Raw genomic sequence first — 23113 nt, 5'->3', positions numbered from 1 at the left:
AAAATCAGAGCAACAACTACATAAAACAGACAAACAGGGAATGTTCAATGACCCACTATACTTCATTCTGTGAATCACCACTTTATTTCCTATCATAAAGAACACCTGTGGAAATGGGTAGTGGATTTAGACATCCATCCGACTCCAAAACAAGACATGATTGAATAGTTGGATAGTGTCTAATCCAAATAATCAACACAATGTCAGGTGTTAGGGCATGGCTGGAACAGAAACCTGCACACCCAGTAGCTAGATCTCTAGCAGGATCTCTAGGTCTGTGAATCGTTGCTTTAACAGTATTGGTGTAGTCATACAACTTATTCTAACAGTAAACCAATAAAGTATTCAGACCCCTTGACTTTTTCCACATTTTGTTACGTTACAGCCTTATTCTAAAATGGATTGAATAATATTTCCCTCATCAATCTACAAACAATACCCCATAATGACAAAGCGAAAAACAGAAATACCTTATTTACATACGTATTCAGACCCTTTGCTATGAGACTCGAAATTGAGCTCAGGTGCATATTGTTTCCATTGATCGTCCTTGTGATGTTTCTACAACTTGATTGGAGTCCACCTGTGGTAAATTCAATTGATTGGACATGATTTCTTAAGGCACAGACCTGTCTATATAAGGTCCCACAGTTCATTTCAGAGCAAAAAAACAAGCCGTGAGATCAAAGGAATTGTCCTTAGAGCTCTGAGACAGGATTGTGTCGAGGCACCAAAAAATGTCTGCAGCATTGAAGGTCCTCAAGAACACAGTGGCCTCCATCATTCTTAAATGTAAGAGGTTTGGAACCACCAAGGCTCTTCAAACCGAGAAATCAGGGGAGAAGGGATGTTCAATGACCAAGAACCCGCTGGTCACAATGACAGAGCTCCAGAGTTCCTCTGTGGAGATGGGAGACCCTTCCAGAAGGACAACCACCTATACAGCAATCTACAAATCAGGCCTTTATGATAGATTGGCCAGATGGAAGCCACTCCTCAGCCCACTTGGAGTTTGCTAAAAGGCACCTAAAGGACTCGCAGACCATGAGAAACAAGATTCTCTGGTCTGATGAAACCAAGATTGAACTCTTTGGCCTGAATGCAAAGCATCACGTCTGGAGGAAACCAGGCACCATCCCTACGGTGAAGCACGGTGGTGGCAGCATCATGCTGTGGGGATGTTTTTCAGTGGCAGGGACTGGTAGACTAGTCAAGATTGAGGGAAAGATGAACGGAGCAAAGTACAAAGATGTTTCTACTGATGAAGCTCATATCCATATCACACTGAAATCAATAGAACAGGGGGCAAACAATTAGGGTTCTCCATTGTGACATAATTAAAATACTCCTACTACAATGTTAAAACATTCTACACTGTGACATTTCATTGATATCATGAAACAACTCCTTCATGTATGTATTTTCTGATGTTTGATCAGCGATCTTTTATCAGAGTATCTCTTATCACATTGATCACAGCTATGAGGTTTCTCTCCTGTGTGTGTTCTCTTGTGTTCAATAAGACGGCTAGATGTAACAAAACTCTTCCCACATTGATCACAGCTATGAGGTTTCTCTCCTGTGTGTATTCTCTTGTGTACAATAAGACTGCTCGATTTAGTAAAACTCTTCCCACATTGATCACAGCTATAAGGTTTCTCTCCTGTGTGTGTTCTCTGGTGTGATACCAGGTTGCTTGACTGAGTAAAAGTCTTCCCACATTGATCACAGATATAAGATTTCTTTCCTGTGTGTTTTCTCTGGTGTGATAACAGGCTGCCTAAGTGAGTGAAACTCTTCCCACATTGACTACAGCTAAGAGGTTTCTTTCCTGTGTGTGTTCTCTGGTGTACAATCCATTGGCTAGATGTAGTGAAACTCTTCTCACATTGAGTACAGCTATATGGTTTTTCTCCTGTATGTGTTCTCTGATGTATAGTCAGACAGCTAGATATAGTAAATCTCTTCCCACATTGATCACATCTATAAGGTTTCTCTCCGGTGTGAATTCTCATGTGTACTTTTAGTGATTTTAATCTTAAGTAACTTTTCCCACAATCAAAACAGTGGTGAGATTTCTCTCCAGTGTGAATTCTCAGGTGTACTTTTAGTGAATTTGATCTTGAGAAACGTTTCCCACAGTCAGAGCAGCAGTATGGTTTATCTCCTGTGTGGACTTGCTGGTGTATTTTAAGTTCTGATGAAGATTTGCAACATTTCCCACAGGCAGAGCAGCAAATAGATTTCTTCCCTGTGGGTCTCTGCTGTTGTTTCTTGAGGTGTTCTGATGTGGAGAGACTCTGCTCTGCCTGTTGTTGAGGCTCCCCAGAGGATCCACGATAGTCCTGTATCTCTCCTGTGTGAACAACAAGTCAGACACATGGTTTAAGGCCCACAACAGCAGAAACCCCCTGTAAAACGTGATGCCAACAGCGTAGCCATGTTGTTGTTCAAACAGTAGACAAAATTATTTGACAAATGTCTTAAAATAAGCAAAAAGTCATCATTTGTCTTGTTTTCACATTAGCAGTAACATCGATGATTGTAAGCTAGAAATAAGTTATTAAGTTGTTGAAATCCTAAGCAATGTGCCAGACAACTTTTGGTCTCCAATATAGACAATATAGACCCTTACTGTGTTTGCTAAAATTGGCACACGAGGGCGATGCACACGCAATTTGGTTGCAGAAACTCCTCCATGCTAATGCGGAAACACCAACATAGACCCACTGTAGGACCCATAACTTCACCTAACAACAACATAGACCTAGTGTAGGACCCATAACTTCACCTAACAATAACATAGACCTACTGTAGGACACATAACTTCCCCTAACAACAACATAGACCTACTGTAGGACCCATTACTTCACCTAACAATAACATAGACCTACTGTAGGATCCATAACTTCACATAACAATAACATAGACCTAGGACTACAAATCATTTAATATTTCAGGTGAAACATGGAAACTAAAATGTCTGTCATAAAACTGTCTTTACCGACATAAATGAATGAAGAAGCACTTTGGTTGTTGTTGCATGTCGTGATGTTTGTCATGTGACTGTCATTCAGAAAATTATTTCCTGGATCAGCTGATGATAGTTGAACATGTGTCTGTAACTAAACAGCTACAGTATTAAGAATGATGTGTAATTATTGAAGAACCGCGTTAATGACAGTATCCATTTGGGTGTTGTTAATAAAGTTAAGGTGACTCGGTTAGAACCATTGAATTTAGCAAACTCTGAAAATAAATTGGCTGAATATTATACAATGACTTATCAACAGCTCTAACAATTTGACCCCCACAGGAAATCTTCAATGGCAATTCTAGAATATACTATATATCCTAAAAACCTGGTTAAACTATCATTATGACATCATGGATGAATTCTAGAATATACTATATAGCCTAGAAACCTGGTTAAAATATAATTATGACATCATGGATGGCCAGTCCTTGTACTCATAGTGTAGTGAATACAGGGGGAGCCCTGAGCTGGACTCAAACCTGGGTCCAGTGACTGTCAAGCCAACACCTTATAACAGTTAAGCCAAGATGTCTTAACTTCTTAACGAGGTCCCTATGAACTTGAGAGTGTTTACATGTCTCCAGTCCCATCACTCAGCTGTTTACCAAACCAAGTCTCTTGGCAGCCATTTTGTTGCTGTTTAAATACGAGGTTGTCCCTTTAAAAAGCCACAGATCAATCAACCAATCTGCAGTTGAAACAATAACAAAGCAGTCATTCCACAACTGTTTTGGTAATAAGATGATGATGGGTCTGGAGAAATTGAACAGACCTATGGATGCAAGGACTGACCATCCATGATATCAACATTATAGTTTTGACCATGTTGAGGCTGTTGATTTACATTGTTTCTAAACATTGGAGTAAAACAACTTATTTGGGGTTCTGATGGGGTACAACAGTTGAACTAAGCTCATGAGGCATGTGTTATATTCTTCAAGAATCATTGGCTATAAATAAATAATTTAAAAGTCAAAATAAGGATGTAGCAATTGCAGATTTCCCCTTTAACACCAAACATCAGTTCAACAACTGCAGAGTTTGTACCTTTGTATTTAAGACAGTACTTACCGGTGGTAATCACGGCCCGGTTTCTCAAACCCATCTTATGGCTAAGTTCATCGTTAGAACCACTGGATGCCTTAAATTGCGTTTGGGAAATCGGGCCCAGATATCTAGTTTCCTCCTCTTCCGATGTGGCCGTAATCTCCCCCCTTTTCACTTCAAAAACTGCATCCTCCTCTTCTTTTACTGTAACATCCTCCTTCACTCTGAACGCGTCTTCCTCTTCTTTCACCGAAACGTCTTTCTCTTCTTCTTTCCCTGTAACAGCCTCACTCTCTACTTGTTTTTGTATTGTAACATCCTTCTCTTCCTCCTCTTCTTTTACTGTAACATCCTCCTCCTCTTTCACTGAAACGTCTTTCTCTTCTTTAACTATAACAGCCTCACTCTCAACTTCTTGTTTTACTGTGACATCCTTCTCTTCCTCCTCCTCTTTGACGAGAGCTTCTTTCTCCGTCCAGCAGACATCCTCTTCTTTAGCAGAAGGAGAGTAGCTTAGTGAACTCATGGTCGGAGATGTTAGCTAGCTAGGCTAATGCTAACTTAACCAGCCCGCTAGCTGTCTAATAACAACATAAATCGGATAACTTTAAAACACAGTGGCTAATACCCACGAAAGCGTCTAAAGAGCTTTATTGGTTCGGCTATTTTGTCTAACAACCTACGGAGGTTGACTACTAACTGTTGCTGCGGTTGAAAGAAGCGTTCCGTCCACTAGAATATACCTCACACTAGCAGCATTGCCTTAAATTCTCACACCGCCATCTGCTGACTCAGTTGAGTTGCATGAGTTATTACTCACCAGTGTAACAACACAGTGTGGTTAAATATTTAGTAAGCTAGTTGTAGTCACGATCTGGTTACCTATAAGTACAAACTGTTATGTTTTTGCGTTATTATACATGTATTAACTTATTTTGTGAACTCTTCCAAACTACCTACAATGCAGTATTTCTCAACGTCATATGGATGATCAACTCAGTAGCATGCCAGTGTAACGGTGTTACAAGTATTATATATATTTTTTTTAAACCTTTATTTAACTAGGCAAGTCAGTTAAGAACAAATTCGTATTTACATTGACGGCCTGCCCCTGTCAAACCCTAACCCAGAGACGATGCTGGGCCAATTGTGCGCTGCCCTATGCGACTCCAAATCACAGCTTGTTATGAAACTGCCTGGATTGGAACTAGGGTCTGTTGTGACGCCTCTAGCACTGAAATACAGTGCCTTATAGACCGCTGCGCTGCTCATGTGTTTGCATTACACTCAGTGTTATACACTCAGTGATAAAGGTATGGGGTTCTGGGTAATCCACAGCAGAATTTTGGAAAATTTGAAATTTGAGTGGTCCTGGGATAGAAATGTATAAAGTTGACATTACATAATTTATGTTTTAGTAACTACTGTTGTTGGTTTGGCGGCAAAAAAGCCTCTTTATATGTTATTTTCCGAATCTCAGATTTTCATTTGGGTTTTATGTGAAAGTTCCCTCTTTCAAATTGGAAATTGACTGGAAAATGCATCATCTTTAGGAGTGCTATTTTTACCCTGTCGACTACTGATCATTCATCCACACTGTGTGTCTCTTCAATGCAGGTAATTATGACAAATGTATAAAGTATATGTTTTATAAACTAATGAAACACCAGCCAGTTTATTATCCCGGTTGTTAGTTTAGGTGTATTATACCTCTTCGCCACCAGCGGGGGGACATCGAGTAATTTTCCAAGTTAATTTTATATATTTTGATACTAAAATGGAAGACAGTTTATTCTGATGTAGTGATTATGAGCCACATACAAACAATGTATTTATTTGTATTATAGTCAATTAGGAATTAGTAGGAATTTTTAAATCCACTATACGATCCCAAAAACTTTGATAGATATTTAGATTGTTTTTTTTTGTTATAGTATATTTTAGGGCAGATTTATGGAGAATTGCTGTATGAGTGCTATTTATATCCCGTCACTACTGAACATTCATCCATACTGTGTGTGTCCTGTCCATTCATTGCGCCTTCCTGTTTTGAGTGCAAATTAAACCAATCGTTATGAGTGCAAACGATTGGTTTAATTTGAAGTTCTACATTTGAAGTTATTTCTGTTGTAGTTTACATCATAGGGAATCGGCTGGTCCTCGGTATTACATCACACCTGACTTCATCATTCTGAATTCTGATTGGTTTTATGTTTAGCTCCAAAAATAGAGCAGTGAGGTGTGACTTTGCAATGAGACTTTAAAAAAAATTGGGGAAAAATATTGTATTTGATCTTTTATAAACTTAACCATTCTATTACCCTCTGTCACTCACTTTCAATTTTTAGATAATAAAGCATTTGACCTTTCCACTGCGTTAACAATGGAGGATTGGTTGATTTCCGGTTTTTAAGTATAGTATGTAAGATGATTGACGAGAAAAGTATCGTCCAACCATCGGGTAACTTGTTTCATGCGCATTTTAGGTGAGGGTGAATTTAAGATCTTCATCAATAGAAGCAGTGAATGAGTGGAATTGATGAAGTTCCTCTGCTGTCCCCTGGAATAGAAGAAACAAGTAAAAATGAAGTCTTTTTCAGAGCCTGATGAGGTGCTAGAATGGATTGACATTCACATTCTTCTCAAAAAACCTAACATACAGATTGGCATAATTAGATACAATTTTTTCTTGTCTGTGTTTCTTTTACATGTAAAAGAGACATAACACTTCTACAGCCAGAGAGCTGAGAGGTAACACATGGTTTAGATGGTAAATATTTATGTCCCCTTAGCGGTTCATCATGTAAGCAAAAGGGAATATGTTCCATCATCTGTTTATTTACATTAGTGCAAATTCTCCACTGATATTGGTTAAATTTCTCAACCTTTTGGCTGTGTGAAAATTAATTTCCCCTCAGAAACAAACATTTGTTCTGTGATATTATGAAGGTCATATGTAAAATGTACTTTTACCCCTACCCCACACATTCACCCCATGACTTTACATTGCTGATATTCCAGACTGTCAAAGGCCCATCCTGGTAGATCTGAACCTAATGCAGCTTGATGTGATCAGATGACAGAAGTCACATTTAGGTGCCCGGTGTAAATGAGGCCATAGATGCTCCATATCCATTACTTTGAATGTTTTATATAATATGACAATATGTTTATTTCTGTGTTGCAGGGGCAGTCAAGAAATGGAACGACAAGGCCACAGGACATGACATAAGCAGAGCTGTGGGAGACCACCTCAAGCCCCTGGTTTTACCACTCCACCATGCCTTCAGCAGGCTGGAAAAGTGGGATTAATCTGGTTGACCCATTTCTTTGTTTACGTTTTCAGTAGTTGAATCCTTTGACATGGGATTGATACTGATTTTCATACTAACCGGGACCAAGAGTCTGTTGATTGGTCGGTCATCGTGTTCATTTGTTGAAATCAAGCTTTATTTGTACAGTACATTTCAGACATGAATGCAACAAAATGACTTCACAGAAAAATCCAATTAAAATAAACAGAAATATTTAGTACACAAACAGAAGACTAACTGAAAGACTAATGAGCACCCTAAGGAAATGCCATTGATTAAAATATTAATTGGATGCTAAATCCAATCCACACTATGGGGGTGTCCACTGAAAGTTGACTAGTAAGAACAACTGGGACCTAAAAGACACCCACCATGAGACCCACTAAATCTGCCCAAGAAGAGGCAAACAAAAGAAAAACCAACACCAAACTTAAAGACAGGAAGCAAACCAAAAAAGTGGAGCAACTAAATGTGTTGATTCTCCACATCTATCAAGACTACTGGAGCACTGGGCCAGACACTCTTAAATAGAACCTGGACCAGCTCAGGTGAAACACCTTCCTACTAACGAGATGGACAAGCCAGCACAGGTGTAATACATACTGACTAACAAGGTGACACCAATCAGTGCGTGCACCAAAGACACATTTCAGTTGTACAGCTGACGATGTTTCCTCCTTTCCTACATGCTAACGTCCAACCTCAAAACATAAATGGAAAAACTAAAGCCTGTGACACCTTTCCACTGAAGAAAACCAATATATCCTATATTTTTGTTGGACAAGTTTGCTCACCACCAACATTTAACTACTGCCATTTCACATTATAAATCAACTTCACCTTCACCAATATAAACATGGTGTTCACTGTCAACAAGAAAAACACATTTCTAAATAATACATTTTGGGGAAAAACTCAGAGCTTCTAGAACTCTAGTCCCCTTGGAACGAGCCCAAACAAAACTCATCTCCAATATGGAAAAACGGGCAGTCAAAATAAATTGTGATCCATGGTGACACATTGGCTGAACGCAAAACACAAATCTTTCTAACTGCCCACCTTTGAGACAATCAGCAACCAAGTTGTCCTTACCACGGACAACTCCTGCAATATCCTTAGTTATACTTTCCACCTCACTGCAGAGCTTCTCTCTCTTTTCAGAGTTCACTAGATAGGCATGTTGTTGGATCGGGGCCCAGTTCCCAATGTCATCCTCTAGTACATTTGGGTTGGCACATCTGAGACTTAACCCTGATATTCCGAAAGCTGGGCAACAATGTCAATATAATTGTACCCAAAAATGGTCAGTTGGTTGCATAAATAATTATTACTAAATGTTACATGAAATGTAAATATGAGATATCAAAACCAAATATACACCCTTTTGTTAATATGTATTGTCAATTAATCACTTAATGTTGAGGCATGGAATAATAAAACATGTATCTTTTGTCAGGCTGAATGTTTGAAAAATGAGGTGATTTGTGTCATGCTTCTTCAGTAGTGTAATAAAGACAATTAGCACTTCAATGTTGTCAAGAAATACTGGAGTGATGTAGGATTGTTAATAAAATTGATTATAGACCAATTGCCGATGTGTATAGGCTGCAAGTACATTGAAATTAAGTTGTTTTCAAGTCATTGAAAAAAACGACCTGAGAAGACATCTGTTCAACTACATTTTGCTGAATGGGAATAGCGCAATGTCAAAACACAGTTTTAACGTGTCAAAATCACCAATATGTCGAAACAGTTTAGGATATATTTCAAACCTAAACATTTTGAAGTGTTGTATTTTGATTCAAGTGGGTCACCAATGTGGTAAGTGTAACACAGCTCTATTTTTGTTTGTCACTTTTAGTTAAATCTCATAAATAGTAACTCTTTCAATTCAGAGCCTGGATTTTTCCCCTGAGGCTAATATCACCTGAACAGGGGGGGCAAACGTTTGCATTCTGACATTCATTTTAAAAACATTCTACATTTGACATTATTTTATTGATATCATGAAACAACTCCATGTATTTTCTGATGTTTAATCAGAGATCTTTTAACAGAGTATCTCTTCCCACATTGATCACAGCCACAAGGTTTCTCTCCTGTGTGTGTCCGCTGGTGTACTATTAGGCTGCTTTGCTGAGTAAAACTCTTCCCACATTGAGCACAGCTATAAGGTTTCTCTCCTGTGTGTATTCTCTGGTGTATAGTTAGATAACTAGATGTAGTAAAACTCTTCCCACATTGAGCACAGCTAAAAGGTTTCTCTCCTGTATGTCCCCGCTGGTGTACTATCAGGTTGCATCGCTGAGTAAAACTCTTTCCACATTGTTCACAGCCGTAAGGTTTCTCTCCTGTGTGAATTCTTTGATGTATTTTAAGGTCCGATGAAGAGTTCAATCTTTTCCCACAGTCAGAGCAGCAGATAGATTTCTTCCTTGTGCGTCTCCCCTGGTGTTTCTTGGGGAGTTCTGATCCAGAGAGACTTGTCTTTGCCTCATCAGCGTCATGTAGTTGTTGAGGCTCCCCAGAGGATCCACGATTGTCCAATCTCTCTCCTGTGTGAACGACAAAGTCAGACAGACGGTTAAAGGCCCACAACAGCAGAAATCCACTGTTTATTTGAGGTAAAAGGTGATTCCCAGAGAGTACCCATGAAGTTGTACAACAATTGACGTCTGTTAAATTTGACAATTAAGACAGTCAAGTTAGCAACAAGTCATTTTGTCTTGTTTTCACATAAGTCGTAACATCGATGATTGCAGGCTAGAAATAAGTTATTCAAGTTGTTGAAATCCTAAGCAATGCGCCAGACAACTTTTGGTCTCCAATATCCTTCTGTAATCCCTTCTGTGTTTGCTAAAATTGGCGCACGAGGACGATGCACACACAATTTGGTTGTAGAAACTCCTCCCTGCTAATGAGGAAACCACTAGTTATGGATGTAGTACATCTGCCTGGAGAAAAAACGGGGAGCAAAGATTTTAGTTTTTCACAATGTATTCTGAATATTACAGCACACTATCAGCGCAATATCAGGAGTACTCTAGGAAACTCACATTATGCTCTGTGTCTATTCACTAATTCAACACCGTGTGGGAAAACTCAGGGGAGTTCTCATAGGCTGACAGCAAAAATAGCCTCCATTTACAGGTTGCTTATGAGTGCATTTCACATTACTATTGGAATATAATTGTAAGGCTTGTTTGAATTTCCTGCTTGTCGCAAATCAACTGCTTTCCACTTACAAAACACTTCAACCAGTAAAATGCTCTTTGGCTGGCTTTGCCATCAGCCTGACAATGAGGGTTCGTACAGTAAGTGTTTAACAAATTGGCCCATAACTTCACCTAACAATAACATAGACCTACTATAGGAACCATAACTTCACCTAACAACAACATAGACCTACTGTAGGACCCATAACTTCACCTAACAACAACATAGACCTACTGTAGGACCCATAACTTAACCTAACAATAACATCGACCTAGGACTACAAATAATTTAATATTTCAGGTGAAACATGGAATCTAAACTGTATTTGTCATGACATTTCATAACCTGATCACCAGATAATTTTGTGAATAATCCCACTAGGCTACTCTGTAATGTGTTGTCATTATAACTGTCCTGAATAAAGGAAAATAGCGCTGTGTGTTGTACAATAGCCTATCCATCAAGGAACAGTTCTCTACACATTATGAGCTAAGTATCTCTGTTTCCAAACAGACTAACAAGACCCTCCTGTAATCAAGCAGACAATAACACATTATAAACATCAATTTGTTAGGGATGTTCGATACAATGTGGAGCACGGCATAACTGTCTTTACCAAAGAAATGAATGACGAAGCACTTTGGTTGTTGTTGCATGTCGTGATGTTTGTCATTTGACTGGCATTCAGAAAATGATTTCCTGGATCTTCTGATGATAGTTGAACATGTGACTGTAACTAAACAACTACAGTATTAAGTATTATGTGTAATTATTGAAGAACCACGTTAATGACAGTATCCATTTGGGTGTTTTCAATAAAGTTAAGGTGACTCTCGTACTCTCGTTGAGAACCATTAGATTTCGCATACTCTGAAATTATTTAGGATTACTGTGCTTATGAAAACTGTTTTCCCAGTGTAATATAAGGAAACACTAAATGTTACAATTCAGAGATCTGAATACAAAAAACTGTACTAATAGGAAAATAACCTAAACCACAAGGCCAAATACACACTGGAGGAACTTACCAAGATGACATTGAATGTTCCTGAGTGGCCTAGTTACAGTTTGGACTTAAATCGTCTTGAAGGTCTATAGCAATACTTGAAAATGGCTTTCTAGCAATGATCAACAACCAACTTGACAGAACAGGAAGGATTTTAAAAAGAATAATGAATATTCACATGAAGATCAGTCGCCTATTGGATGACATCATGACTCCCCATCAAGCCAACTCCTTGAAGGCCTTACTACTATCCTTCTAGTTTGCAGTTGTCTAAAAAAAAAAATTTTTCTCAAAACATTTATTTGTTTCCCTTTAGTGTGTTTATAATTTGCTGTATTTATATATCACTTTTCAACAGGAAAAGTTAAAAATCACTGGAGGACGTCATGAACCATTCTGACAGTACAAAAACATATTTAAGTGTAGAACACCCTTTTAAAAATCACACATTAGTTCAACAACTGCAGAGTTTGTGTCCCTGTTTAATAAGATAGTACTCACTGTATGTACTGGTGTTAATCAGAACAATGTCCCTGTTTTATAAGATAGTACTCACTGTATGTACTGGTGTTAATCAGAACAATGTCCCTGTTTTATAAGATAGTACTCACTGTATGTACTGGTGTTAATCAGAACAATGTCCCTGTTTAATAAGATAGTACTCACTGTATGTACTGGTGTTAATCAGAACAATGTCCCTGTTTTATAAGATAGTACTCACTGTATGTACTGGTGTTAATCAGAACAATGTCCCTGTTTAATAAGATAGTACTCACTGTATGTACTGGTGTTAATCAGTTCTCCAGTCTTCTCTTCTTCATCCTCCTCTAATGTGACAGTAATCTCCCCCTCTTCATCCTCCAGTCCAAAAACTGCATCTTCTTCCTCTTCTTTCACAGTAACATCCTCCTCCTCCTCCTCTTTCACACTGAAGGCGTCATCCTCTTCTTTCATTGAAACGTCTTTCTCTTCTTTCACGGCAACAGCCTCACCCTCTACTTGTTTTTGAATTGTAACAGCCTCCTCTTCCTCCTCCTCTTTCACGAGAGTTTCTTTCTCCGTCCAGCAGACCTCCTCTTCTATAGCAGGAGGAGAGTAGCTTAGTGAACTCATGGTCGGAGATAATAGCTAGTTAGCATTAGCGACTAAACTAGAGCTAACTTAACCAGCGAGCTAGTTGACTTACAACGTAAATATTACATTAAATGGGGTATCTAGTTGTTTCCACATAAGTATATTTAACTCATAGTGGCAAATAAACCACGAAATTGCCTAAATAACTTGAATGTTCCGACGTTGTTGTCCAGCGAGCTACCAAGGTGGCTGCAGTTGTTGAAGAAGCGTTCCGTCCACTAGATTATACGTCACACTAGAAACATCACCTGAAAGGTGCATATCGCCATCTGCTGTCTGGAGGGAGGAAACGCAGTTGAGGAGGGAAAACTATTTTTTATTCTTCACTGAATTATAATATTATAAAGCAGTTTAGGGAAACGTTTTTTTTTCTCTCCATTAAATAAGAATATTATATCAAGGAGGTCTGGGAAGGTGTGATGTAGTTAATGGAGATGGGAATGTGTTCTAGTGGGTCTGGGCAGGTGTGATGTAGTTAATGGAGATGGGAATGTGTTCTAGTGGGTCTGGGCAGGTGTGATGTAGTTGATGGAGGTGTGTTCTAGTGGGTCTGGGAAGGTGTGATGCAGTTAATGGAGATGGAGGTGTGTTCTAGTGGGTCTGGGCAGGTGTGATGTAGTTAATGGAGATGGGGGTGTGTTCTAGTGGGTCTGGGCAGGTGTGATGTAGTTAATTAAGATGGAGATGTGTTCTAGGGGGTCTGGGCAGGTTGGATGTAGTTAATGGAGATGGAGGTGTGTTCTAGTGGGTCTGGGCAAGTGTGATGTATTAAATGGAAATGGGAGTGTGTTCTAGTGGGTTCTGGGCAGGTGTGATGGAGTTGATGGAGGTTTGTTCTATTGGGTCTGGGCAGGTGTGATGTTGTTAATGGAGATGGAAGTGTGTTCTAGGGGGTCTGGGCAGGTGTGATGTAGTTAATTAAGATGGAGATGTGTTCTAGGGGGTCTGGGCAGGTTTGATGTAGTTAATGGAGATGGAGGTGTGTTCTAGTGGGTCTGGGCAGGTGTGATGTAGTTAATGGAGATTGAAGTGTGTTCTAGTGGGTCTGGGCAGCTGTGATGTAGTTAATGGAGATTGAAGTGCGTTCTAGTGGGTCTGGGCAGCTGTGATGGAGTTAATGGAGATGGAGGTGTGTTCTAGTGGGTCTGGGCAGGTAGATGTAGTTAATGGAGATGGGGGTGTGTTCTAGTGGGTCTGGGAAGATGTGATGTAGTTAATGGAGATGGAGGTGTGTTCTAGTGGGTCTGGGCAAGTGTGATGTATTAAATTGAAATGGGAGTGTGTTCTAGTGGGTCTAGGCAGGTGTGATGGAGTTGATGGAGGTTTGTTCTATTGGGTCTGGGCAGGTGTGATGTTGTTAATGGAGATGGAAGTGTGTTCTAGGGTGTCTGGGCAGGTGTGATGTAGTTAATGGAGATGGAGGTGTGTTCTAGTGGGTCTGGGCAGGTGTGATGTAGTTAATGGAGATTGAAGTGCGTTCTAGTGGGTCTGGGCAGCTGTGATGTAGTTAATGGAGATTGAAGTGCGTTCTAGTGGGTCTGGGCAGCTGTGATGGAGTTAATGGAGATGGAGGTGTGTTCTAGTGGGTCTGGGCAGGTGTGATGTAGTTAATGGAGGTGGGGGTGTGTTCTAGTGGGTCTGGGAAGATGTGATGTAGTTAATGGAGATGGAGGTGTGTTCTAGTGGGTCTGGGCAAGTGTGATGTATTAAATGGAAATGGGAGTGTGTTCTAGTGGGTCTGGGCAGGTGTGATGGAGTTGATGGAGGTTTGTTCTATTGGGTCTGGGCAGGTGTGATGTTGTTAATGGAGATGGAAGTGTGTTCTAGGGGGTCTGGGCAGGTTTGATGTAGTTAATGGAGATGGAGGTGTGTTCTATGGGGTCTGGGCAGGTGTGATGTAGTTAATGGAGATGGAGGTGTGTTCTCGTGGGTCTGGGGAGGTGTGATGTAGTTAATGGAGATGGAGGTGTGTTCAAGTGGGTCTGGGCAGGTGTGATGCAGTTTATGGAGATGTGTTCTAGGGGGTCTGGGCTGGTTTGATGTAGTTAATGGAGATGGAGGTGTGTTCTAGTGGGTCTGGGCAGGTGTGATGTAGTCAGTGGAGATAGGGCTGTGTTCTAGTGGGTCTGGGCAGGTGTGATGCAGTTAATGGAGATGAAGGTGTGCTCTAGTGGGTCTGGGCAGGTGTGATGTAGTTGATGGAGGTTTATTCTATTGGGTCTGGGCAGGTGTGATGCAGTTAATGGAGATGGACGTGTGTTCTAGTGGGACTGGGCAGGTGTGATGCAGTTAATGGAGATGGAGGTGTGTTCGAGTGGGTCTGGGCAGGTGTGATGCAGTTAATGGAGATGGACGTGTGCTCTAGTGGGTCTGGGCAGGTGTGATGCAGTTAATGGAGATGGATGTGTGATCTAGTGGGTCTGGGCAGGTGTGATGTAGTTGATGGAGGTGTGTTCTAGTGGGTTTGGGCAGGTGTGATGTAGTTAATGGAGATGGATGTGTGTTCTAGTGCGACTGGGCAGGTGTGATGCAGTTAATGGAGATGGAGGTGTGTTCTAGTGGGTCTGGGCAGTTGTGATGCAGTTAATGGAGATTGAGGTGTGTTCTAGTGGGTCTGGGCAGGTGTGATGCAGTTAATGGAGATGGACGTGTATTCTAGTGGGACTGGGCAGGTATGATGTAGTTAATGGAGATGGAAGTGTGTTCTAGGGGGTCTGGGCAGGTTTGATGTAGTTAATGGAGATGGAGGTGTGTTCTTGTGGGTCTGGGCAGGTGTGATGTAGTTAATGGAGATTGAAGTGCGTTCTAGTGGGTCTGGGCAGCTGTGATGTAGGTAATGTAGATTGAAGTGCGTTCTAGTGGGTCTGGGCAGCTGTGATGGAGTTAATGGAGATGGAGGTGTGTTCTAGTGGATCTGGGAAGATGTGATGTAGTTAATGGAGATAGGGCTGTGTTCTAGTGGGTCTGGGCAGGTGTGATGTAGTCAGTGGAGATAGGGCTGTGTTCTAGTGGGTCTGGGCAGGTGTGATGCAGTTAATGGAGCTGGAGGTGTGTTCTAGTGGGTCTGGGCAGGTGTGATGCAGTTAATGGAGATGAAGGTGTGCTCTAGTGGGTCAGGGCAGGTGTGATGTAGTTGATGGAGGTTTATTCTATTGGGTCTGGGCAGGTGTGATGCAGTTAATGGAGATGGACGTGTGTTCTAGTGGGACTGGGCAGGTGTGATGCAGTTAATGGAGATGGAGGTGTGTTTGAGTGGGTCTGGGCAGTTGTGATGTAGTTGATGGAGGTGTGTTCTAGTGGGTTTGGGCAGGTGTGATGTAGTTAATGGAGATGGATGTGTGTTCTAGTGCGACTGGGCAGGTGTGATGCAGTTAATGGAGATGGAGGTGTGTTCTAGTGGGTCTGGGCAGTTGTGATGCAGTTAATGGAGATTGAGGTGTGTTCTAGTGGGTCTGGGCAGGTGTGATGCAGTTAATGGAGATGGACGTGTGTTCTAGTGGGTCTGGGCAGGTATGATGTAGTTAATGGAGATGGAAGTGTGTTCTAGTGGGACTGGGCAGGTGTGATGTAGTTAATGGAGATGGAAGTGTGTTCTAGTGGGTCTGGGCAGGTTTGATGTTGTTAATGGAGATGGAAGTGTGTTCTAGTGGGTCTGGGCAGGTATGATGTAGTAAATGGAGATGGAAGTGTGTTCTAGTGGGTCTGGGCAGGTCTGATGTAGTTAATGGAGATGGAAGTGTGTTCTAGTGGGACTGGGCAGGTGTGATGTAGTTAATGGAGATGGAAGTGTGTTCTAGTGGGTCTGGGCAGGTTTGATGTAGTTGATGGAGGTTTATTCTATTGGGTCTGGGCAGGTGTGATGCAGTTAATGGAGATGCACGTGTGTTCTAGTGGGACTGGGCAGGTGTGATGCAGTTAATGGAGATGGAGGTGTGTTCGAGTGGGTCTGGGCAGGTGTGATGTAGTTGATGGAGGTGTGTTCTAGTGGGTTTGGGCAGGTGTGATGTAGTTAATGGAGATGGATGTGTGTTCTAGTGCGACTGGGCAGGTGTGATGCAGTTAATGGAGATGGAGGTGTGTTCTAGTGGGTCTGGGCAGTTGTGATGCAGTTAATGGAGATTGAGGTGTGTTCTAGTGGGTCTGGGCAGGTGTGATGCAGTTAATGGAGATGGACGTGTGTTCTAGTGGGTCTGGGCAGGTATGATGTAGTTAATGGAGATGGAAGTGTGTTCTAGTGGGACTGGGCAGGTGTGATGTAGTTAATGGAGATGGAAGTGTGTTCTAGTGGGTCTGGGCAGGTTTGATGTTGTTAATGGAGATGGAAGTGTGTTCTAGTGGGTCTGGGCAGGTCTGATGTAGTTAATGGAGATGGAAGTGTGTTCTAGTGGGACTGGGCAGGTGTGATGTAGTTAATGGAGATGGAAGTGTGTTCTAGTGGGTCTGGGCAGGTTTGATGTAGTTGATGGAGGTTTATTCTATTGGGTCTGGGCAGGTGTGATGCAGTTAATGGAGATGGACGTGTGTTCTAGTGGGACTGGGCAGGTGTGATGCAGTTAATGGAGATGGAGGTGTGTTCGAGTGGGTCTGGGCAGGTGTGATGTAGTTGATGGAGGTGTGTTCTAGTGGGTTTGGGCAGGTGTGATGTAGTTAATGGAGATGGATGTGTGTTCTAGTGCGACTGGGCAGGTGTGATGCAGTTAATGGAGATGGAGGTGTGTTCTAGTGGGTCTGGGCAGTTGTGATGCAGTTAATGGAGATTGAGGTGTGTTCTAGTGGGTCTGGGCAGGTTTGATGTAGTTAATGGAGATGGAGGTGTGTTCTAGTGGGTCTGGGCAGGTTTGATGTTGTTAATGGAGATGGAAGTGTGATGTAGTTAATTAAGATGGAGGTGTTCTAGGGGTTCTGGGCAGGTTTGATGTAGTTAATGGAGATGGAGGTGTGTTCTAGTGGGTCTGGGCAGGTGTGATGGAGTTAATGGAGATGGAGGTGTGTTCTAGTGGGTCTGGGCAGCTGTGATGGAGTTAATGGAGATGGAGGTGTGTTCTAGTGGGTCTGGGAAGATGTGATGTAGTTAATGGAGATGGAGGTGTGTTCTAGTGGGTCTGGGGAGGTGTGATGTAGTTAATGGAGATGGAGGTGTGTTCTAGTGGGTCTGGGCAAGTGTGATGTATTTAATGGAAATGGGAGTGTGTTCTAGTGGGTCTGGGCAGGTGTGATGGAGTTGATGGAGGTTTGTTCTATTGGGTCTGGGCAGGTGTGATGTTGTTAATGGAGGTGTGTTCTAGTGGGTCTGGGAAGGTGTGATGCAGTTAATGGAGATGGAGGTGTGTTCTAGTGGGTCTGGGCAGGTGTGATGTAGTTAATGGAGATGGAAGTGTGTTCTAGTGGGTCTGGGCAGGTGTGATGTAGTTGATGGAGATGGAAGTGTGTTCTATGTGGGTCTGGGCAGGTGTGATGAAGTTAATGGAGATGGAAGTGTGTTCTAGTGGGTCTGGGCAGGTGTGATGTAGTTAATGGAGATGGAAGTGTGTTCAAGTGGGTCTGGGCAGGTGTGATGTAGTTAATGGAGATGGGTGTGTGTTCTAGTGGGTCTGGGCAGGTTTGATGTAGCTAATGGAGATGGAGGTGTGTTCAAGTGGGTCTGGGCAGGTGTGATGTAGTTAATGGAGATGGGGGTGTGTTCTAGTGGGTCTGGGCAGGTGTGATGTAGTTAATTAAGATGGAGATGTGTTCTAGGGGGTCTGGGCAGGTTTGATGTAGTTAATGGAGATGGAGGTGTGTTCTAGTGGGTCTGGGCAAGTGTGATGTATTAAATGGAAATGGGAGTGTGTTCTAGTGGGTTCTGGGCAGGTGTGATGGAGTTGATGGAGGTTTGTTCTATTGGGTCTGGGCAGGTGTGATGTTGTTAATGGAGATGGAAGTGTGATGTAGTTAATTAAGATGGAGGTGTTCTAGGGGGTCTGGGCAGGTTTGATGTAGTTAATGGAGATGGAGGTGTGTTCTAGTGGGTCTGGGCAGGTGTGATGGAGTTAATGGAGATGGAGGTGTGTTCTAGTGGGTCTGGGCAGCTGTGATGGAGTTAATGGAGATGGAGGTGTGTTCTAGTGGGTCTGGGGAGGTGTGATGTAGTTAATGGAGATGGAGGTGTGTTCAAGTGGGTTTGGGCAGGTGTGATGTAGTTTATGGAGATGTGTTATAGGGGGTCTGGGCAGGTTTGATGTAGTTAATGGAGATGGAGGTGTGTTCTAGTGGGTCTGGGCAGGTGTGATGCAGTTAATGGAGATGAAGGTGTGCTCTAGTGGGTCTGGGCAGGTGTGATGTAGTTGATGGAGATGGATGTGTGTTCTAGTGGGACTGGGCAGGCGTGATGTAGTTGATGGAGGTGTGTTCTAGTGGGTTTGGGCAGGTGTGATGTAGTTAATGGAGATGGATGTGTGTTCTAGTGCGACTGGGCAGGTGTGATGCAGTTAATGGAGATGGACGTGTGTTCTAGTGGGACTGGGCAGGTGTGATGTAGTTAATGGAGATGGAAGTGTGTTCTAGTGGGTCTGGGCAGGTATGATGTAGTTAATGGAGATGGAAGTGTGTTATAGTGGGTCTGGGCAGGTGTGATGTAGTTAATGGAGATGGGGGTGTGTTCTAGTGGGTCTGGGCAGGTGTGATGTAGTTAATGGAGATGGAGGTGTGTTCTAGTGGGTCTGGGCAAGTGTGATGTATTTAATGGAAATGGGAGTGTGTTCTAGTGGGTCTGGGCAGGTGTGATGGAGTTGATGGAGGTTTGTTCTATTGGGTCTGGGCAGGTGTGATGAAGTTAATGGAGATGGACGTGTGTTCTAGTGGGACTGGGCAGTTGTGATGCAGTTAATGGAGATGGAGGTGTGTTCTAGTGGGTCTGGGCAGGTGTGATGTAGTTAATGGAGATGGAGGTGTGTTCTAATGGGTTTGGGCAGGTGTGATGTAGTTGATAGAGGTGTGTTCTTGTGGGTTTGTGAAGGTGTAATGTAGTTAATGGAGATGTGTTCTAGTGGGTTTGGGCAGGTGTGATGTAGTTAATGGAGATGGAAGTGTGTTCTAGTGGGTCTGGGCAGCTGTGATGTAGTTAATGGAGTTAGGGGTGTGTTCTAGGGGGTCTGGACAGGTTTGATGTAGTTAATGGAGATGGAGGTGTGTTCTAGGGGTCTGGGCAGGTGTGATGTAGTTCAAGGAGATGGAGGTGTGTTCTAGGAGGTCTGGGCAGGTGTGATGTAGTTAATGGAGATGGGGGTGTGTTCTAGTGGGGGTGTGTTCTAGTGGGTCTGGGCAAGTGTGATGTATATAATGGAAATGGGAGTGTGTTCTAGTGGGTTTGGGCAGGTGTGATGTAGTTGATAGAGGTGTGTTCTTGTGGGTTTGGGAAGGTGTGGTGTAGTTAATGGAGATGGATGTGTGTTCTAGTGGGTCTGGGCAGGTGTGATGTAGTTGAAGAGATGGGGGGTGTTCTAGTGGGTCTGAGCAGCTGTGATGTAGTTAGTGGAGTTAGGGGTGTGTTCTAGGGGGTCTGGACAGGTTTGATGTAGTTAATGGAGATGGAGGTGTGTTCTAGGGGGTCTGGGCAGGTGTGATGTAGTTCATGGAGATGGAGGTGTGTTCTAGGGGGTCTGGGCAGGTGTGATGTAGTTAATGGAGATGGACGTGTGTTCTAGTGGGACTGGGCAGGTGTGATGTAGTTAATGGAGATGGAAGTGTGTTCTAGTGGGTCTGGGCAGGTATGATGTAGTTAATGGAGATGGAAGTGTGTTCTAGTGGGTCTGGGCAGGTGTGATGTAGTTAATGGAGATGGGGGTGTGTTCTAGTGGGTCTGGGCAAGTGTGATGTATTTAATGGAAATGGGAGTGTGTTCTAGTGGGTCTGAGCAGCTGTGATGTAGTTAGTGGAGTTAGGGGTGTGTTCTAGGGGGTCTGGACAGGTTTGATGTAGTTAATGGAGATGGAGGTGTGTTCTAGGGGGTCTGGGCAGGTGTGATGTAGTTCATGGAGATGGAGGTGTGTTCTAAGGGGTCTGGGCAGGTGTGATGTAGTTAATGGAGATGGAGGTGTGTTCTAGTGGGTTTGGGCAGGTGTGATGTAGTTAATGCATTTAACATTTACATTTAAGTCATTTAGCAGACGCTCTTATCCAGAGCGACTTACAAATTGGTGCATTCACCTTATGACATCCAGTGGAACAACCACTTTACAATAGTGCATCTAAATATTTTAAGGGGGGGGGGGTGAGAAGGATTACTTTATCCTATCCTAGGTATTCCTTAAAGAGGTGGGGTTTCAGGTGTCTCCAGAAGGTGGTGATTGACTCCGCTGTCCTGGCGTCGTGAGGGAGTTTGTTCCACCATTGGGGAGCCAGAGCAGCGAACAGTTTTGACTGAGCTGAGCGGGAACTGTACTTCCTCAGTGGTAGGGAGGCGAGCAGGCCAGAGGTGGATGAACGCAGTGCCCTTATTTGGGTGTAGGGCCTGATCAGAGCCTGGAGGTACTGAGGTGCCGTTCCCCTCACAGCTCCGTAGGCAAGCACCATGGTCTTAATGGAGATGGGATTGTGTTCTAGTGGGTTTGGGCAGGTGTGATGTAGTTAATGGAGATGTGGGGGTGTTCTAGTGGGTCTGGGCAGGTGTGATGTAGTTCATGGAGATGTGGGGGTGTTCTAGTGGGTCTGAGCAGCTGTGATGTCATTAATGGAGATGGATGTGTATCCTAGTGGGTTTGGGCAGGTGTGATGTAGTTAATGGAGATGTGTTCTAGGGGGTCTGGGCAGGTGTGGTGTATTTAATGGAGATGGATGTGTATCCTAGTGGGTTTGGGCAGGTGTGATGTAGTTAATGGAGATGGAAGTGTGTTCTAGTGGGTCCAGGCAGGTGTGATGTAGTTAATGGAGATGGAGGACTCTTTTTTTTAAGACAGTACTTACTAGTGTTAATCAGGGTCCTTTCATCATTAGAACCATTGGATCCCATTGGATGCCTTTTGGAAACCGGGCCCAGATATCCAGTTTCCTCCTTCTTCCTCCTTTTTCACTCAAAACTGCATCCTCCTCTTCTTTCACTGAAACATCTTTCTCTTCTTCTTTCACTGTAACAACCTCACCCTCTAATTGTTTCACTGAGACTTCCTCTACTTTAACAGGAGGAGAGTAGCTTAGTGTACTCATTTCTGGGGTGTTAGCTTGCTAGCATTAGCGACTAGCCTAGTTCTAAGCTAACTTAGCAAACCAGCTAGCTGACAAACAACGTAAATATATAATTAAATGGGCCAACAAGTACATACGACAGAAGTGTGTTTAATACACAGCGACTAATATACACCAAAACAGTGTAAATAGCGTGAATGTTGTAGCTATGTTTGCTGGAAAGCTTCCGAGGATTCTGACTGGCTGTTGTTGTTGAAAGGAGCGTCCCGTCCACTAGATTATACGTCACACTGGCAGCATCGCCAGAACCTAAGACGCATATCGCCATCTGCTCACTGGAGTGGGCAAGGCAGTTGAGGAACCAAAAGGTTATTTTTCATTTATTTCATAAATGTTTAATATTATATTAAGTCGTTCAAAGAGAAGCATGTGTTGACTGTTTTATTTTCTCACTCATTAAAAACGAATCAAACTTTACACCCACTACATATTTGCATTGAACCATACTTCTGACATGGTTCATTTTGACCCCAGAGGCATATCTTTTATCATTGCCAAAATGTGGTTTATTCAATTCTTCCAATTTTTCATGACTTTGTCAATCATCTTGTTCTTAATAAATCTAAATCATGGTTTAATGTTTCTGTATCAAAATGGACGTTTAACTAATTCAAACCCTTCATGAGTAATTTTGATCTCAGCCAAAAGCACCTTTGATAAATAGGACGTTTATTTCAAATCTAATCCCATTTTATTGGTCACATACACGTGTTTAGCAGATGTTATTGCAGGTGTAGTGAAATGCTTGTGTTTCTTGCACCGACAGTGCAGTAATATCTAACAAGTGCAATCTACCAATTTCACAACATATACCCAATTCACACAAATCTAAGTATTTTAAACTAGGTTTCTCTGTAGACATGATCCATCCCACCAGATGGTGGAGGGGCACCTGCATCAGTGGTTTTGACCAGATTGACACCTGCAGACTTTTCTATACCTCGTACCACGTGACTGTGCACAAAATTTCCAGCGTTAGAAAACTCTGCCAGTGATATACAGTGAATGTGTAAAGTATTCAGACACCTTCACTTTTTCCACATTTTGTTACTTTACAGCCTTATTCTAAAATGGAATAATTTTTCGCCCTCATCAATCTACATACAATACCTGCCAATGACATCACAGTACCCCACAATG

The 23113-nt window shown here is 42.4% G+C and overlaps 2 protein-coding genes across 2 annotated transcripts; both read right to left on the bottom strand.

The window, feature by feature from the left end:
• Positions 1–1134: 1134 nt before the first annotated feature.
• LOC124015789 (zinc finger protein 664-like) lies at positions 1135–4805 on the bottom strand. Its single transcript, XM_046331255.1, has 2 exons — positions 4109–4805; positions 1135–2356 (listed from the first exon to the last, which is right to left on the bottom strand). Exons 1-2 carry the CDS (start codon positions 4608–4610, stop codon positions 1410–1412), a joined length of 1449 nt encoding a protein of 482 aa, XP_046187211.1. The 5' UTR covers positions 4611–4805; the 3' UTR covers positions 1135–1409.
• A 2262-nt stretch (positions 4806–7067) lies between these two features.
• LOC124015815 (zinc finger and SCAN domain-containing protein 2-like) lies at positions 7068–22157 on the bottom strand. The gene is made up of 3 exons (XM_046331300.1): positions 21695–22157; positions 12397–12699; positions 7068–9953 (listed from the first exon to the last, which is right to left on the bottom strand). The coding sequence occupies exons 1-3, from the start codon at positions 21738–21740 to the stop codon at positions 9403–9405; spliced, it is 900 nt and encodes a 299-aa protein (XP_046187256.1). The 5' UTR covers positions 21741–22157; the 3' UTR covers positions 7068–9402.
• Positions 22158–23113: the final 956 nt, after the last annotated feature.

Source organism: Oncorhynchus gorbuscha, linkage group LG26 (genome assembly GCF_021184085.1).
Source record: "Oncorhynchus gorbuscha isolate QuinsamMale2020 ecotype Even-year linkage group LG26, OgorEven_v1.0, whole genome shotgun sequence".
Taxonomy (NCBI): Eukaryota; Metazoa; Chordata; class Actinopteri; order Salmoniformes; family Salmonidae; genus Oncorhynchus; species Oncorhynchus gorbuscha.
Note: the sequence above shows the minus strand (reverse complement) of the source record. Positions and strands in the feature narration are given on the sequence as shown.

Excerpts from the sequence above, each read along its gene's own strand:
- LOC124015789 (XM_046331255.1), bottom strand. The coding sequence starts at position 4,610 with ATGAGTTCACTAAGCTACTCTCCTTCTGCTAAAGAAGAGGATGTCTGC. Across the intron at positions 2,357-4,108 it reads CCGGGCCGTGATTACCACCG|GAGAGATACAGGACTATCGT; the intron begins GTAAGTACTGTC and ends TTGTTCACACAG.
- LOC124015815 (XM_046331300.1), bottom strand. The coding sequence starts at position 21,740 with ATGGGATCCAATGGTTCTAATGATGAAAGGACCCTGATTAACACTA. Across the intron at positions 12,700-21,694 it reads AAGGACCCTGATTAACACTA|AAGAGGAGGTCTGCTGGACG; the intron begins GTAAGTACTGTC and ends CTCCTGCTATAG. Across the intron at positions 9,954-12,396 it reads GATTAACACCAGTACATACA|GAGAGAGATTGGACAATCGT; the intron begins GTGAGTACTATC and ends TCGTTCACACAG.